The 18,876-nt window shown below is 36.8% G+C and overlaps 1 protein-coding gene across 1 annotated transcript in view; it reads right to left on the minus strand.

Annotated features, from left to right (window-relative positions):
• Nucleotides 1-200: 200 nt before the first annotated feature.
• MAN1A1 (mannosidase alpha class 1A member 1) overlaps nt 201-18,876 on the minus strand; it is a 164,393-nt gene continuing 145,717 nt past the window's right edge. Inside the window, exons 9-13 of the mRNA XM_043592220.1 lie at nt 18,548-18,663; nt 13,264-13,483; nt 12,163-12,335; nt 3,351-3,466; nt 201-2,949 (exon numbers count right to left, since the gene is read on the minus strand). Of these exons, the coding sequence (XP_043448155.1) occupies nt 2,823-2,949; nt 3,351-3,466; nt 12,163-12,335; nt 13,264-13,483; nt 18,548-18,663 (752 nt within the window). The 3' untranslated portion in view covers nt 201-2,822. The remainder of the gene's footprint in view (nt 2,950-3,350; nt 3,467-12,162; nt 12,336-13,263; nt 13,484-18,547; nt 18,664-18,876) is intronic.

Genomic DNA, 18,876 nt, shown 5'->3' on the forward strand with positions numbered 1-18,876 from the left:
ATTTGATTAATCAAAAATGTATATGCAAAATTTTTTGCAATTTTAAGTTTGTAATGAGAAATGTTTCCTTGTCCAGATTCCCTGGGTGTGGTATGGAATTACTATCAGGATTAATAATAATGACTATTATTTCAACTTGCAATTGTATGCACTCACACCGACATATACAAAAGCTTACTTAAAAGGAGAAAAACAACAAATGAGGAGATATATTAAAAGGCTTTATTCACAATAGAGAAATTTTACAAATATAGTTTTTAAAAATTATGTGTCAATCTATTATGTTTCCCATAACATTAGAGATTTATATAAAGTTGGATATGGCAGAATAGACTTATGTACAAATTAAAAACAATCAATGAAAAGAATGGGTACTACATATGAAGGAGTCATGACAAACATCTTTGAGTTCTGTAAATTTCCATACAACTTATATGTGTAATATTAATTGTGCACAGTATACCAAAAACATATGCAGAAACACAAAATTAAGTGCTATTTTAATTATTCACCTTTCAGGATGTGAATACATATGTAAACTTAACTGCACAGTTTTGCTGAAAATGAGAGTGTCTACCTAAGGACTTAAATTGTTTAAAATAATTAACACAAAGTACAACTTCAGATTACATCACCATAATAATCATCTCTCATCTTGTTTACGTTTTTGGTGTTTTGGGGACTTACGTTAAAAAATCCAAGTTTTGGAATTGAAAAACTTTGTTCTTGCCATTGGCAGAGCAAAAGGTAGTACAATCATCTTGCCTATTTATATCAGGATACAAAAGGTACATTATAGTGCAGCATGTACACATGACCTGATTTTAATATCCTCTCTGCTGCAGAAATGCAGATCACCTTTGTGCTCTTACAAATCAAACTGAAAATCAAAGAAAATAAATTAATCTAAGTTGCTAGTCCTAGGACATTCACGTGAGAATTATCATCTAAATACATATGGCCCAATTTTTGCAATAATCTTTCACACTTTGCTTTGAAGTCCTGGGAAGAAAGGACTCTCAGCTATCTATTCATTTCATAAAGTGAGCTGAAGATATGAGTGGAAGGAATTATTCTGGGTCACAGGAACTCATTAACATGGCAATAATGATGTACTAAAGGATCTTTTTCATTTACTAACTTTATTAATTTATTCTTTGACATAAACCAATGTACAGTACTGAAAAAAGAGCAGGTCACACAGGTGGTCCTTTCAGACAAAGGAAATCTTGAAACACTTTCAAAAGCTGAAACAGCTAAAACAATGGAGTCTGAGAGCCAATAAAATAATTAAAAAACAGTATGTTGAACCATGTGAAATTGCTGATATAGGATAGTTTTTAAACTACAAGTGCAGCAATTTCATATGGTTCAGCCTAATTCATGAGGTTGCACTGACCTATCTGACCCCTCCAGGTTGAAAATGCAGGTGCTCAGAGTCTCTGTTCCTCAGTAAATGCATCATCATTATTAGCCCTTTCATGGGAAATATGACATGGGGTGCCACCAAATTTATTCTTGGGAAAGCCACTCATATCTCCAAATAATGCTTGTTCTTAAAGAAGAATCATATCATTATTTTGATCTGCGATAGGACTGTGGGGAATTAGGAATGTCCATTCCTATATATTGCTTTTAAGCTGGGATCTCTATGTTGAATTTGACCACACAAAATGTACTATATTCTTATTTGGCCTAAAAGTTTATTAGATTTTCTTCAATTGACCAAGAATAGATAGATACATTAGCAGAGCTTCTTTCAGAGTTCAATTCTGCTTTCGTAAACTGAAATGAAATAACTTACTACATTTGAGAAAGGGTCTTTTTCAAATCTGAAAAATCTGAGCCAAATGTAATGCTTTTTTTTTTTTGATAACAAGAAAAAAAAACCTTAAAGATGAAATACAAACTAAAAACCATGTGAAATACCCTTTTTTTAGAGAGACTCAATTTCTTCATATACTCAGTTAAAAGCAAAAACTAATGCACTAAAAGTTATATTGTTTCCTTTAAAAAATATAATTCCGTAATAACAGAGCTCTGCAAAACCTGAATGATCAACCCATTGTGTGGTAGGGAATGGAAGAAATTAACCAGGGCATGATCCAGAAATGACACAGGACATTTAAAGTAAAATTTGAGAACTAATTCACAAATTAGGAAACACTAATATAATTAACTAACAAAAATATACCATGGTTCCAATGAAATGAGGTCAACATGAGATGATCCTTTTGGGATGACATTCTAATTTGAATTACAATGTGAGTGAAGTATTTTAGAAGACATTCTATCAAATAATGATAGACCCGCATAAAGAAGCTGTCTGTCACAGTTATAAGATCTGTCTCTGGTGGATAGACAAACCAGATTAACATAAAATTGAAAAGGAAAAAGCTTTTTTAATATTTAATTTATTATTATGGCTTTTTGCAACATGGCAAAACATTACAGCTTAAAGCAGACATCATCTCCTCATAGAGGAGGAAAAAGTTTTGCAGTCAAATCAAAATTATAATTAAGAGGTCACTGGTATACCATTCTATTCAGTTTAATAAAAATGATACACCTTCATGAACTCCAGATTACTTAAAAAAATGTAAAAACCTATGATCCACTGACTGAATAATAAAGGATAGGATAAGGAATTTAGGTCCATCTATGCTTCTGATAATAAACCTAAAAGACTGCAAAACAATTTCAGAACTTAGAATAATCACAGACCTATTGATAAAAATTCATCATGTGCCTGAACACCAGAAAAGGAATCATTAAGGTATGCAGTGAAGGGAATGGAGCAGAGTAAAATATGAAATGTCTTTTTATTTTTCATTGACTTCAACTTCCTTTTTATTCGTAGAGAGTACAGGGAGAAGATGTGCCTCGGTATTGAAGATCCAGTGTTCCAGTGGAAGTAGATCGTCATCAGAAAATATTAAGTACAAATACCTGGAGGGAGAAACGTAAGCATATGAGACCCAAGAGACTGTGTCAGGCAGGGAAAGCAGAAACACACAGCAAAAACCACATCAATGTCTCCATTCATCTTACGGAGAATCACGGACAACAGTCAAGCACTGCAAAACCCTGAGGCAATGCCGTCACTAATGTGGAACAGAGAAGCTGCTTTGTGTTTGGGTAGTAGTGTGTGAAAACCCACAAAGCAATTCCAAGTCATCAAACTTAGGTGACGACTGGAGACACGCCTGCAATTATTGCCAGGCATGTAAGGATGGCATTCGGAAGCAGCCGTACTTGATATTATTTGAATGTGTCCATGATGAAGACATCGCCAAAGAAGATCTGACCAGGTACCTCTGCCACATACGTTTCGAACACATTTTACTTACTTTAGTGTCTCTGCCAGGAAGAAACTCTGTTGCACATCGTCATAACTCTCATGTCTGAGGTAAACATCTCTTAGGCCTGAATAGCCTCCATTCACTCTGCAGTGATTTTCCAGGGCCTACATTACAAGGAAGAGGGAAAAAGATGGTCACATTTCAATAAATTGCCACCAATTTTTATTGTGAAATTGCCAAATTCAATAAAATAAGGATTCAAGTTGAATGATGCATTGGAAGAGTTTCAGGTGACAATTTAAAAGGCCACAAAATGTAAATGCATATAAAGTATGAAAAGTTAAAGGGCACATGGACAATACATCTCACCTAATTTGAAACACTTCTACATTTAACTTTGAGACAATTTTGAGTGATTTTTGTGAGTTTGGTTCCCGACCACTACAATAAGTGAATATTGCGATTAAGTGAATCAAGTGAATTTCTTGATTTCCCAGTGCATATAAAAGTTATGTTTACCCAAAATCTATTAAGTGTGCAGTAGCATTATGTCTAAAAACAGCATATGCACCTTAATTAAAAAAATACTCTGTTGCTAAAAAATGCTAAACCTCATCTGAGTGTTCAGTGGGTTGTACTGTTTTTGCTGGTGGAGGGTCTTGCCTTCATGTGGATGGCTGCTGACTGATCAGGCTGGTGGTTGGTGAAGGCTGGGGTGGCCGTGGCAAATGCTTAGAGTAAGACAAAATGAAGACTGCCGCATCACTTGACAGTTTCTTTCGCAAATGATTTCTCTGCAGCACGCAATGCTGTTTGACAGCATTTTACCCATAGCGGAACTTCTTTCAAAATTGGAGTCAGTCCCCTGCCACTGCTCTATCAAACATGTTTATGTCATATTCTAAATCCTTTGTGGTCATTTCAACAATCTTCACCAGGAGTAGATTCTATCTCAAGAAGCTACTTTCTTTGCACATCCATAAAGAGCAACTCCTCATCTGTTCAAGTTTTATCGTGAAATTTGGCAATTTGGTCACATCTTCAGGCTCCACTTTCAATTCCAGTTCTCTTGATATTTCTATCACAAGTGCAGTTAGTTCTTCCAATGAAGTCTTGAACTCCTCAAAGTCATCCATGAGGGCCGGAACCAACTTCTTTCAAATTCCTATTAATGTTGATATTTTGACCTCTTCCATAAATGACGAATGTTCTTAATGGCATCTAGAATGGTGAATCTGTTCCAGAAGGTTTTCAATTTAGTTTGCCCAGATCCAGAGTGATCACTGTCTATGGCAGCTATGAAATTATGAAATGTATTTCTTAAATGCTTAAAGTCAAAATGTTCCTTGATCCACGACCCGCAGAATGGATGCTGTGTTAGCAGGCATGAAAACATTAATCTCATTGTCTTCCTTTTAGCTCTTGGGCTACCAGGTACACTGTCAATAAGCAGTAATATTTTGATAGGAATCTTTTTTTTCTGAGCAGTAGGTCTCAACAATGGGCTTGAAATATTCAGTAGACCATTCTGTAAACAGATGAGCTATTATCCAGGCTTTGCTGTTCCATTTTAGAGCGCCAGAGTAGATTTAGCCTAATTCTTAAGGGCCCTAGGATTTTTGAAATGATAAGTGAGCACTGGCTTCAATTTCAAGTTACCAGTTGCATTAGCCCCTAACAAAAGAGTCAGCCTGTCCTTTGAAGTTTTGAAGCCAGGCTTCTTCTCCTCTCCAGCTATGAAAGTCTTAGTGGGCATCTTCTTTCAATAGAAGGCTGTTTCATCTACATTAAAAATCTGTTGTGTAGTGTAGTCACCTTCATTAATGATCTGGGCTGGATCTGCTGGAGAACTTGCTGCAGTTTCTACATCAGCACCCGCTGCCTCACCTTGTCCTTTGATGTTATGGAGATAGCTTCTTTCCTTAAATCTCATGAACCAACCTCTGCCAGCTCCCATCTCTTCTTCTGCAGATTCCTCACCTCTCTCAGCCTTCACATAATTGAGGAGAGTTAGGACCTTGCTCTGGATTAGGCTTTGGCTTAAGGGAATGTTGTGGCTGGTTTGATCTTCTATCCAGACCACTAAACTTTCTCCCTATTAGCATTGCACTGTCTTATCATCCATGTGTTCACTGAAGTAGCACTTTTAATTTCCTTCAAGAACTTTTCCTTTGCACTCACAATGTGGCTGTTTGGCATGAGAAGCCTTCCTCATTAAACCTAATCATTTCTAGCTTTTGATTTAAATCGAAAGATATGTGACTCTTCCTTTCATCTGAACACTTAGAGGCCTTTATAGGGCTATTAATTGGCCTAATTCCAGTATTGTCATATCTCAGGAAAGAGGGAGGCCCCAGGAGGGGGAGAGAGTTGGGGGACGGCTAGTTGGTGGAGCAATCAGAACACGTAACATTTATCGATAAAGTTCTGTCTTATAAAGGAGCAGTTTGTAGCATGCCAAAACAATTACAACAATAACATCAAAGATCACTGATTACACATTCACCATAATAAATGTAACAATGAAAAAGTTGTAAATATTGTGAGAATTACAAAAATGTGACACAGAGACATAAAGCAAGCAGCAAATATTGTTGGGAAAATGGCACCAATTAGACTTGGTTGACACAGGTAGCCACAAACCTTCAATTTGTAAAAAAACAAAAACAAAAACAAAAACACAATATCCACACGGCACAATAAAGCAATGCACAATAAAATGAGGTACGCTTTTAGTTGTACTTGGTCCCTATGCCTAATTTTCTCTGGCTCTTATAGAAAAAGTTTGCTGACCCCTGACCTAGAGAGACTGTTATTGTCAATTGGGATTATAAACCCAAAAACTTAGAACATATACTGGACCAAAAACAGCTGCTACTACTACACTCAAAACATCTTATTTTATAAAAACTGATTGCAGAGTACTAATTAGTGACATTGGTAACAGATATAAAAGAAGAAAATGCAAAGCAGTGAAAAAATGTGGCTGATATCTACTTCTAAAAAAAGTGGGTTTTTGTTGTTGTTGTTGTTGTTGTTGTTTTTGTTTTGCTCTGGGATGGAAGAAAATAGGATGAGTCCATTTCTTAACTGTCTAGAGAGAAATGATGCTACATTTCTGAAGTTCTCTGACTATAACGAGTATTTGGAAAAGAGATGGGTTGGGCAGTGTGGAAATGAAAATTTAGGTAACAACCTAACACAATTTGCAGGCTACATGAATAAAGAAAATACTTCATGATTTGGTACTTTTTAAAAGCCACTGGGAAAATAAGATCAACTTAAAAAAATGCTTTGATTATATTCTCTGTTGCAGACAAACAAACCAAGCAGGGAAAGCCTGTGGAAAGGAACTTTCAGGTCCTAATATTTTTTTCCTTCCTTCCTTTTTTGACAGAAGTTCTTTTTGATTAAAAAGTCAAATACCAGATACACTGGAGTAGACCAGAGATTATTTGTAAAAAAGAAAAAAAAAACAGGATTTGGAAGAAATGGAGAAGCTTGTTATGGAACATAATTAAACCCTACTTCCAGACATTTCCTAAAAAAGATTTTAACAATGAAACTTTTTTCCCCCCTTGAAGTTCTTTGGTGATAAGCTAATGAGAGGACCAGGCATGATCAACTGCCACTCCTCTCTCCCATGGAAATTTCTGTTAAGTTCCCTCTTTCATTATAGGAAAAGAGTCGTTCTGTGGGGTAGACAATGCCCAATCTTTTTTCTTCTTTTCAGTTCACCCCCATTCTTCTTCTCTCTCTGTCCTAATGTGGTGAGCCGTAGTGGTCCAGAACACATTCTAAAATCTTAGAAGAGGGGGCCAAATCCCAGCCCTAGACTCCCTGTGACCTCAGACGTTTCTGGACCTAGGCAGTGTCCCTTTGCTCAACATGGGGCTGTCATGATAATAAAACAAGATGAAGACACGCTTACCATAGTGACAGGGACCTTTCAGAGGCTTTTGGCAAATTAAAGAGAAAAAAAAAGGGAACTGCCACAGGCTTTTTTTTTTTTTTTTTAACTTTCAAAAAATGAAAAACCTTTCTGTCAAGTCTAAACTTTGAAACTTTAGGAATATGGAGCCTCCTGGGCACCCATAACAGGCCCTGGTTTCACAGTAACTCAACAGTGGAAGTAGTCACGTATTTATGCTGCACAGTCTGATTAGAACATCATTTTACTACAATCTGTTCTTGGGACTCTCAGACTCTAGGCATAGGGGTCACCTCGATTTTATGTAAATGGTTACATTATTAGTGACCCTATGTGGCTGGGATGTGCTAATAGCAGAGAATAGAAAATAGGAAAATGTTTACAGTTACTGGAAGTCTAAACAAAGGATGAAGTACAACCCAGACACCAAGTAACTGTACCTTTTTAGGGGTAAGATAGGTAAGAGAATAGGGAGCAGCATGAGTTAAAATCCTAAGTCAGAAAGATAAAGAAAAGCATTCTCTTATCTTTAGGTTAAACAGGTTAGATAAACAGCTGATCCATGGAGATTTCCTAGAGTGGATCCCAGGCAACAATGCTAATAATAAACCTGAATGGTTGAGTTTGGAACCTAGCAAAACAGACATATCAGAGAGTCTGGAAACAGGGTTCCAGCCTGAGAAGGGACAAGAAGGGACTGAGAAGACAATATGGAAAAGGTCTGACTTAGGAGACCAGAAAAAAATGTCTGTGCGTAAAAAGAAGAAATTTAAAATCCCTATATAAGGCTTATCTGCTATGGGACCAGAGGAGACCTCATATAATTTATACATACCTATAATTATAGATGTTGTCAAATCTATATTTACCAACACATATGTGAATGTATATGTATAATTTGTAGTAGACCTTTATCAGAATATTATACCAACTTAACTGGGAGGAATTTAATAAAGTTTTCATGACATTATTGAGAAAAAGCAAAAGAACTATCAGTAAATGTTATTTCTGCTACGTAGATTCACAAATGCATGAATATCTGGTATTAATGGATTGTTGGTAATTTACGGAGAAGCTTCTAGTGCTGTATGCTGGATTATATAATCTCATATCTTGTTCGACATTATTATTGTGTTTGGCATTACCATTCAGGAATTTGGTTAAGACATGGAAAGCAGGTTTAATGAGTGTATCAGTGAAAGAAGGCTGGAAAGGGAGAATTTCATTAGAAGACAGCAGGGCTGACAAATACTTTACAAATAGCAAGTATGGGTGAAAACAGATATGGAACAAAAGAACCGTCACAACAGTGGCTATGTAGTAGCTAATACCATTTGACCACAATTTCAGTGTAAGCCAGGAATTTTACAATCTACTAAAAGAACAAGGTGGGCCATAGGCTGTGGGAGATGATACTCAGAAGAGAGGTTATTGATTCGCACAGCTCCAGCCCTGAAAGGCACATGTCATGAGGACGCAAATGGAGGGAAGTGTTGGGTGGGGAAGGAACAGGTGGCAGAACCTGTTTTCAGATAAATGAGGAGCTAAAATGTAGAAGAGAGAAGGGATTTTTCCTCAGGACCCCCAGAACACAAAACACTGTAAATTCTGCTTTCAAAAAGTAACTTTCTAACACTTTCAAACATTAAAAAATTGGAATGAATTACTTTATTAGTACCATATTCCTTTTGCTACAAAGTCCTTGGATTGATGAGGAATATCCATTTGGCAAAGACGAAGACACATCCTTTCTTTGAGTGGAAGGCTAGATAGACTAGGTTATTTTGAAGGTATACTCCTATGTTTTAGTTTGGCTTCCCCTAAAAACAGAGCATGAGACAGGGTTGGATGCAAGAAGTTTTTAGGTGGTGAATGGGAAAAGTGAACGGAGCAAGGGAGAATAGCCAGTGAAATATGTTGACTAGGTTACAGCTGTGGGCTGCAAGGGCTCCGTCCCACTGGAAACCATCTGAGGAACCATGCAGAAGGAATCTCAGAGTTATTCTTCAAAGAGGGAAGACTGACATAGTTGTCCATCAACTCTGAAGCCTCACTGCTTCAGAGTTGTCCCTGGAGACTTTAACTCTCCCGCTTCCCAGACCACAGCCTGGGAGGAAGCCCAGAGTCAGAGCAGCTGAGAAACACCAGGGAGCCCACAGTGATACTGCCCACTGCAGCTGCAGCTGAAACAAAGGAGGGCTGGGGGGTGTGACACAAGGGAAAAAAGTACCGCCACACGATCTAAGTCTATGATTTGTGCTTTACAAAAGGCAAGTGTCCCAGCACTCCTCTGTCCCCACTACACCTCAAGTTCTAGCAGAAGCACTAGTGGCAAAAAACAAGGGTGGGGTTGGGGGTACATCTGTTTTGTGGCACAGGGAAGTGATCTTTATTTTTTTTATTAAAAACATTTTTTTAATGTTTACTTTTGAGAGAGAGAGAGAGAGAGAGAGAGAGAGAGAGAGCGCGCGCGCATGTGCGCGCGTGCAAGTTGGGGAGGGGCAGAGAGAGGAGACACAGAATCCCAAGCAGGCTCCAGGCTCTGAGCTGTCAGCACAGAGCCTGACGCGGGGCTTAAACCCACAAACCGTGAGATCATGACCTGAGCCGAAGCTGGACACTTAACCAACTGAACCACCCAGGAGTCCTGGCAGAGGGAAACAATCTTACATCATACGCTATGCTAAAATTTGACAACAGACAAAAATCCTAACATCTGAAACCAATTTATTACCCCACAAACACACACACGCCCCTGAAGAACCAAGCAAACCAAAGCTCTTCGACCACATGACAATAGTGGTTTACTTATTTCTGTTTTTATATCAGTCCCTGGCCATATGCTTTTCACACTTTGCCATCTCTAAAATTGGCATGTCATAATTTAATTGGTAGTGTTTTATTCTCTTAGTGGTACATAAAATCACACTGTTATCAAATACCCTTATCAATTAGGGTGTTTTACATTTAATGAGATATATCCATTTAAACTGATATTCACAAGGTGACTCTTAGCCTTAATTCTTTTGCTGGAGTGTTGAAAACCAAAATCATTTCCTATCACCAAAGTTTACACGAACCTCCATTTTTATACAGTTTTTCAGAGGGAAAACAACACACATTTAAAGAAACTGGAACTACTACTGGCTAAACATTAACGAGAAAACTTTGCAAGAAAAAAAAAGAAAAAAAGGGACCTAAAGAATCATTATTACTTAAAATGATTAATGACCAGTGATAAGACATATTCTACACGGAGTGGGTAAAAAGCAATATTCATCAATGGCTTCCTAAGATATTAGTTAACGATTTACACAAAGGCAATATATTCATTTTAGATTTCCTGAGAGAAGTTCTTTTATTTTTTTAAAGTCTGTTTGTTTGTTTGTTATATATAGAGAAAGAGAATGGGAGAGAGGCAGAGAGAGAGAGAGAGAATCCCAAGCAGGCACCCTGCTGTCAGCACAGAGCCCAACAGGGGGCTTGATCTCATAAACCGTGAGGTCATGACCTGAGTCAAAATCAAGAGTTAAGCACTTACCCGACTGAGCCACCCAGGTGCCCTGACAGAAGTTATTTCTGATGGTCAGTTTTTAAAGACAGCTAACTTTGTAACAGAGTGTTAAAGAGTAAGTGAGTGTAACTCAAGCTTTGGCTTGCTCTTATTGCCTGGGTGCCCCATCACAACTCCTTCCAGAATAACAGCTCTTAAAATTAGACACCATTTGATGCATGTTCTGGAGGCAACGTCCGTGGGCACCGGCACACAGTGTTCACCAGATTAGTTTAGGAAGATGATATGCCATATTCGGCAGGAGAGACCCAAGGGGTGACAAAGACAATTAAAATAGTGTATTGGACAGATGGAAAGTCTATATAAGCCTGAGATCAGTGAATGAATACTATTGCACAAAGTAGTTCTATAGGTTCTTTCTAAAAGTTAGATCTAAGTAGTTAATTTATTCTGTGAAAGAATTTCAATCTAAAATGGAACTGGAAGGTAGAAAATGGAAAATCTTATGCATGTGCCCTCGGGAAAACAAAACTTGAGGACAGAGAGACTGATTTCCTACATATGCTGGATTTATAGAAAACTGATAATATTGGAATGACAGGGAGTTGGTCAGGGGGTGCCTTATATCAACTTTGGGAAGTTTTACTTATGGTTTTCAGAGGAATGAACATGAAATGACACAGGCCTGGCTGGTCTCACAGAAGAGCTCCATTGAGCTGTATTTGTAGGACTGGACTGGTTTTGTCTGCTCAGGGAATTTTCAAAGCTGGTCTCCATTTGTTTTTTGCTTGAATAGACTCTAACTGAATTCTTTCTTCTTTACATTCCCTGTCCATAAATACAGCCTACTTCAAACCCTCAACTGACTCACCTGTAGCTTGCTACATTCTGTGTGTCCTGAATTGCAATTCCTCTGCTCTTCTGGAATCAACTTTTTTTTTTAATATAATTTTGAGTTTGCCTCAATTTACCTCTTTATTTAGGTTGGAACTCTAAGTACAAGCATATATTTTCATTTCAATGCCCAAAGACTAACAACAACAACAACAATAACAACAAACCACAGAGCGGCTTCTTTAAACAGACAACAGGCAGGGGTGATTTTCCCCAAGTTGTCAACAAGTCCTTGTGGAATTAAATGATCATCATTTCTATGGCTGTGGGAACTTAATTTCATAATATGCCTTTCTACATACTTCCTTCAATCTCACAATTCGTATATTAATATCATTGTCACATGAAGCAAAGCCAGGGATATAGGATGACAACTGACAACACTCATTCCTAAGTTGGGAAAAAGTCTGATTAAAGCTTTCAAAACCATAGGAAAGTTGATATGCTAGATTGATAGAAATCATTGAACATTTTTCCTGAGACATTTATGAACAAGAAATATCAGCAGATTAAAATATCACCTCTACCGCTTCCCAGGCCCATTTCCTGTACTTTGGATCATGAGTCAGTCGCCACATGTACATGTAAGTCTCAACAACCTCTGGTCGCAGGATGTAGTATTTTTCATTTTGCCTTGTAGCAATGGCTTCAACACCACCATCGAATCTGAAAGCTTCTGGTCCCAGCTTCATAACTAAAGAGTATGCACGGTGACAAGGGTTATTGCCTTGGACACTGCTTAGTTCTATAACTTAAATGAAACTAGAAAGTACTTTACAACATTCAAGAGATATGCCAAAACAATCATTTTAAGAAATGGTTATACCATAAGAGACTCCTAAGGACTGAGAACAAATTAAGGGTAGGTGGGGGTGGGGGAGAGGGGAAAGTGGGTGATGGGCAGGAGGGAGGGCACTTATTGGGATGAGCACTAGGTGTTGTATGGAAACCAATTTGACAATAAATTATATTTAAAAAAAAGAAAAATAGAAATGGTTATAAACATCACATAATAAATAATGTTCAAAATAATAATGTCTCAACTTTGAGAATATAGTCATCTAAGAGTCCTTTTTAGAAAATGGCAATGATCTTTTATTTTCTTTCATTTAACCATCATTTACTGAGTGCCCCCCAGGTAAATACAAGGCACTACAACACCCTTATTAGTTAGCTGGAAAACTAATTCTAAGTCATTATGTCATAAATTATGTTAATCTTTGTGCTTCAAACTCCTATTTCATAAGAAGGGACCCAGACTCTATTTCATAGAGACACTGAGAAGATTAATAATGGTTTATAAAATACTAAATTTCTTTTGCACTTGGGATAGAGAGTCTTACCCAATGTAATTTGCTTAAAGCAGGGTCAATAAATGAGACTGGCTTAACCCTTTACGGCCTCCAATTTTGTTCCCTAGTAAACTAAGAGTAGATATTTTTATGTAGAAAGCAGTACTTCCTAAAGTAAAAAATATAAATTCCTTTAAAATATTAATCATGAGCTTCCTATTTCATGAGGCACAGTGGATATTCTTTTGATGGCAGCAATGTCAATGTTCCTTAGGAATGAAATAAAAGCATGTGGGAATAGATAGAAAATGAAGAGTAACATGTACTCACATGTGCGATTGTAAGATTCATAACAGGTCCGGGCAATTTCAGCCCCGAGTTGAAGGTAGTGTTGGGTCAGGCCTGTGGGAGCATCGTCCGCCCCGAGTGCAAACATGCCTCCAGCAAAGCAGGTCAGGTGGCCCATCTTGTGTTCCAGGAGGCCCCCTTTCCACTCCGCGATGTAAGTCAGTCCCCTACTAGACTTGCGGATCAAGTGAGTCTCAATTGCCTGAAAATAGTAATTATTTTCAACATTTTTAAATCTCCTCTCAAATTTATACTAAAAACACTCTCAAGACTAAGAGAGAAAAAGGATATAACCTCACTCACGGTTTGAGTTTGTTATAAATCTGATTCAACCTGAAATTTTATGCTCTTGCTTTCTGTATCTTCTTCTAGTATATGCCTTATTAGTTTGGTTAGTTAGAATTATCACTGTTGGGCCAGTCCAGTTGGTTTTGCCTGAGTCCATGATCAAACACTTTTAGTCCTCATACAACAAAAATGGTCTGCTTATCAATGATAGGCCACTGGTGTAGACGTAATGCTTAATGCATTTCCATTTTCACAATGAAGAAACAGCACAAAGCACAGGCCCTACTGTGGATGAAGAACAGAGCGTATCTGTATATAAAATCAGGCTGGTGGTATTACCCTTCCTTTTGCTTTCTTAGGCTCAGAGAGTGGCAAAACTGAGTGGGAAAGATGTGCTGTTCTTGAATCAGTTTGCTTGGCCTCAAAATTCCAGCTCTGACATTTACTATCTGTGAATTTTGTGGGTAATTTGCTTACTGTATCCCCAAATCTCAGTATCCTTATCCATAAAAGGAGAATAAGTAGTATTTACTGAGAAAATTAAGCAACATTTAGTTTATGAAGCAGTCAGTACTGTCTCTAGCACTTGATAAAGTTCATTTATCATCCTCATTCACATCTCCATTGTGGTAACATTTGAATTAAATTCCTCCCTAATAATTCTATTAAAAAAGCACATTCGTGTACAATGGAAAACAAAAAAGACACATGAAAAAATGCTCATCATCACTTACCATCAAGTAAATGCCAATGAAAACCATGATGAAATACCACCTCACACCTGTCAGAATGGCTAAGCTCAACAACACAAGAAACAACAGGTGTTGGTGAGGATGTGGAGAAAAAGGAACACTCACACACTGTTGGTGGGAATGCAAACTGGGGCAGCTGTGATGGAAAATAGTATGAGGTTTCTCAGGTAATAATGGAACTATCATACGATCCAGCAATCACACTACTAGGTATTTATCCAAAGAATACAAGAACATTGATTCAAAGGGATACATGCACCCCTATGTTTATAGAAGCATTATTTACAATAGCCAAGATATGGAAGCAGCCCAAGTGTCCATCGATTGGTGAATGGATAAAGAAGATGTGGCAATAATAAAATATTATTTAGCCACAAAAACAAATGAAATCTTGCCATTTGCAATGACATGGATGGAGCTAGAGAGTATAATGCTAAGCGAAATAAGTCAGTCAGGGAAAGACAAATACCAGAGGTGATATCACTCATATGTGGAATTTAAGAAACAAAATAAATACAGGGAAAAATAGACAAATCACGAAACAAAGTCTTAATTATAGAGAACAAACTGATGGTTACCAGAGGGGAGGGATGGTTACCAGAGGGGGGAGATGGGTGAAATAGGTGATGGGGATGGAGGGCACTTATTGTGAAGAGCACAAGGTGATATATGGAAGTGTTGAATTATTATAATGTACACCTGAAACAAATATAACACTGTGTGTTAACTAACTGGAATTAAAATAAAACTTAAGAAAAGGAATAAAGATCTGTAAATTGGGGGGAAATGATGTTTACAAATATGATCTGTAAAATATCTCTTATTTCTGCTGCAGGATTGTTGATATTCTTTTCAAATAGATAAGCCTTTCAAATAAGCCTTATATTCTAAAAAGCAAAAATGAAATATAACTGTTTGAAATCACTAACTTCCAACTACTGTAACAGGAAATGTGTTTTTTTTTTCCCCTTTCAATTACTTCATAGAAGAAAAAGAGCTAAGACTATGTCTATACCTGTTACACTATTATATAAAAAAAAAGAGAGTTTTTTAGGAAGCACATTTGGGAACAGTACACACAGATGAAACTTGAGATTGATAAGAATGAATGAAAGTGAATATACAGACAGATAAAACCTTTCCTATTTTTATTGGAAATAAATACATGAAACCAAGATGGTAAGAAATAAATGAACATAGTACTGTGCTCATTAACTGTGGTTAGCTAGTTTTATTGATGGTCTAGTTATATTAACATTCATTCTTATTCATGCAACTGAACATCTTAACTATTTACACTTCTTATAGCACAAATTACAGTAAAGGTCTTAAAGCAGATATTTGTTCATCACCCAAGAAATTATTCTTTCTACATGGCAAAAGTTATAGCTTTGGATCATGGATTAGTGAAACATTATTACCCTGTTACAGATCCTGAATAAAGTACTATATTCTTTTTTTTTGGCATGGTTTCTGACCAAGCTGCTACCTCTTAAATAAACTACAATGAAGTTCCAAGACTTTTGAAGCAATGTTTGTGTGACAGTGGGTAAATGTAAATAAATATAAAAGAGGAAAAAACAGTCTTTAGTGGCTCTAAAAAAAAGTGTCAAATCTACAGAGAATTGCTTAGGAAAAAAGAATATTACATATGTTGTGATTTCAGCCTTCCATATTTGAAAAGAATTAGTGTGATGAAACCTTTAGAAACTTAAATGTCTAACACATCATCAGCCCAGCTACCATTCATTCTAATGGACCTCTGGAAGAATGAACATCCACCACTGTGCATTCTTAGTGTGGTCTCTAGAGAAGAACTTAACAGCCAGCTGAAAGCACAAAGTATTTTGTTATTAAAACAACCAAAGAAAACAGACCATGCTGGGATTCAGTGCTTTCCAAAATCCACTTGAGGCTAAAATCGAAGAACTATATCCGCAGTAACTCAACTGTCCAGAACAATAACGTAAAGGACTCTCTCCTTAATAATAACGCTTTTTTAAACTACAGTTTAGCAGAAAGAAACTTTGCTATATGAGACATGGTTACTTCTCAAAATCAGAAATGTAATTGTTCTAGCTTTGCTTTCTATGTTGAAAATACAATGAATTGGAAATGTTTTTACTATTAAGAGAAACAGGAAACACTTTACTTCATTTGTTCTTAATGGATTTTCCTGTCCATGGTTTGTCTAAATACAATATATTAAAAACTGTGTGGGTATAGTCTAGAAACTCGGGGAAAATATTTCAAAGAACATTTTAAAGTTACCTTTCAAGATCTTAGGGGGCCTTTTTAAGATTAGAATAATTAAAATATCTGCCAGGATAACAAGAAAAAAAAATGACACACTGGAAACTATACGGTATGGAGAAGAATTCCCTAGCTTAAAACCTGAAACCTCATAGGAATGATGAGAAACAAACCTGGAAGAGGCCATGTGAACCATATCCTACTTTGCTTTTTATGTTCATCATGCCCCTTAATTAAAAGTGTGCTAAACAAAAGCCAATGTACTAAGGCATTCTGGTTCCTGTATGTTCAGGCAGTAAAGAGTCATATCTGCTGTACTTAGAGATGCTTCTTATTGATCTTGGGAGGGAACCACAGTAATATTGAATCTGGACAACCAGAGCAAAGTAAGTTGCATTTATATTTCAATGAATAAATTGGACTATGTCTAAATTACCCAGACCTCCTTCTCAGGGAGACTAATTTTAGAACAGTGGCTACATTATTGGAATTATAAACTTCCACTTTTCTCCCCTATGAATTAATATTCTTGATTATAAAAAAGTTTCTGAAGAGTCAATAAAAAAGTCATTTTTCTGAGGATTTAGCCATAAGTTTATAACACTGAGATGACTTGATAATAATTAATATTAAGAAAATGGGTTACCACATAAAATACTTATCAATCACAAATGTACTGAGTTCTGCTAAAAAACTTTGTTCCTGAAAAGTTGGGTATGAGTTCAAGCATTTTATATAAAACAATATTCTTCTTTTAAAGCTTTTTATACTTTCAAATTTTATTTTCAGTTTTGACTGAAGCTTACATTTGCTTGAGGCTTCGTTCACTCTTACACTGGCTACCTCCTATAGACTTTGCAGAGCAGTTTCGAACTTAACTAACTTACTGCACATACTTAAATGTACTATGGAAATTCTTTTTCACAAATAAATCCATAGTGGTGAGGTAAAAAGAGACATGTGTTGACACAAATTTTAGTTTGACTTTTGGTTCCACAATCAACCTTTTCCAAGGTTCAGTTCTCTTATCTGTAAAACCAGGTAAATAATATCTAAACTACTGTGAGGAAACAAACAAATCCTTCATTTAAAGTATCTGCCTAGGGGCGCCTGGGTGGCTTGGTCAGTTAAGCATCCGACTTCAGCTCAGGTCATGATCTCATGGTCCGTGAGTTCGAGCCCTGCGTCGGGCTCTGTGCTGACCGCTCAGAGCCTGGAGCCTGTTTCAGATTCTGTGTCTCCCTCTCTCTCTGCCCCTCCCCTGTTCATGCTGTCTCTGTCTCAAAAATAAATAAACGATAAAAAAAAATTTAAAGTATCTGCCTAACATACTACTTAGCACACAGTAGGCATTTCAACAAATATTTTTTCCCTCTCATTGCTCCTCCATTACAAGGATCATAGGAAACTATTAATTAGTTCGGATTTTTATATGAGAGTGCTCTGGAGATAAGTTTATTTGAAATGGAAGTAGCCATTAGGGATGCTGTAATCATGGGAAATTTTATTTTTTCTTTCTTTTTTAATGTGTATTTATTTATTTTGATAAAGAGAGAGACAGAGACAGAGACAGAGAGAATCCCAAACAGACTGCACTGCCAGCGTGGAGCCTGATGCAGGACTTGATCTCACGAGATCTGTACCCAAGCCCAAATCAAGAATTGGACACTTAACCGACTTAGCCACCCAGACACTCCTTGGGCAATTTTAACTTTGTCAATTTTCAGAATACAATTTAGGATTTATTCCTCCTCATGATTTTGTGACTCATGCAAAATAAAACACTTTCAACTGCCCCATTAGAATGAAACCCAAGTGTGATTACTATTGTTATATTAGCAGACACTGAACTCAGCCTAACTGGAAATACTTTGTAATTCACTCATGTGGTATTCCATTTCCCATTAAATGCTGATTAATATGCAAGTTGTAAGTTATTTTAGTGGCAAAGATGATTTAAATATTGGGCTTACCTGAACAGCATCAAAATACATCTTCTTAGCTTCTAGATCTGTCTTGTCAGACATTAACCACGCCTTTAGCAAATATTCATAAAAGCTGTCTCCGAGTCCTCCAACTGATACATGATCTGCAAAGAGAGGAAAATGAATTTTAGAGTGATTCAGGCTTTAACTCAGATAATGCAGCAAAATCACATTAGTAACTAGGATGCAAAAGCCTACGTCAACTGCAACTTGATGTTACATTTAAATTCCAACAAATCTCTTGTTTTCAGAAAGATATTCTGAACCGAGCAGATGTGCTGTTAACTAATGTGATATACTCTAAATAATTACCAGGG

Source organism: Prionailurus bengalensis, chromosome B2 (genome assembly GCF_016509475.1).
Source record: "Prionailurus bengalensis isolate Pbe53 chromosome B2, Fcat_Pben_1.1_paternal_pri, whole genome shotgun sequence".
NCBI classification, from domain to species: domain Eukaryota; kingdom Metazoa; phylum Chordata; class Mammalia; order Carnivora; family Felidae; genus Prionailurus; species Prionailurus bengalensis.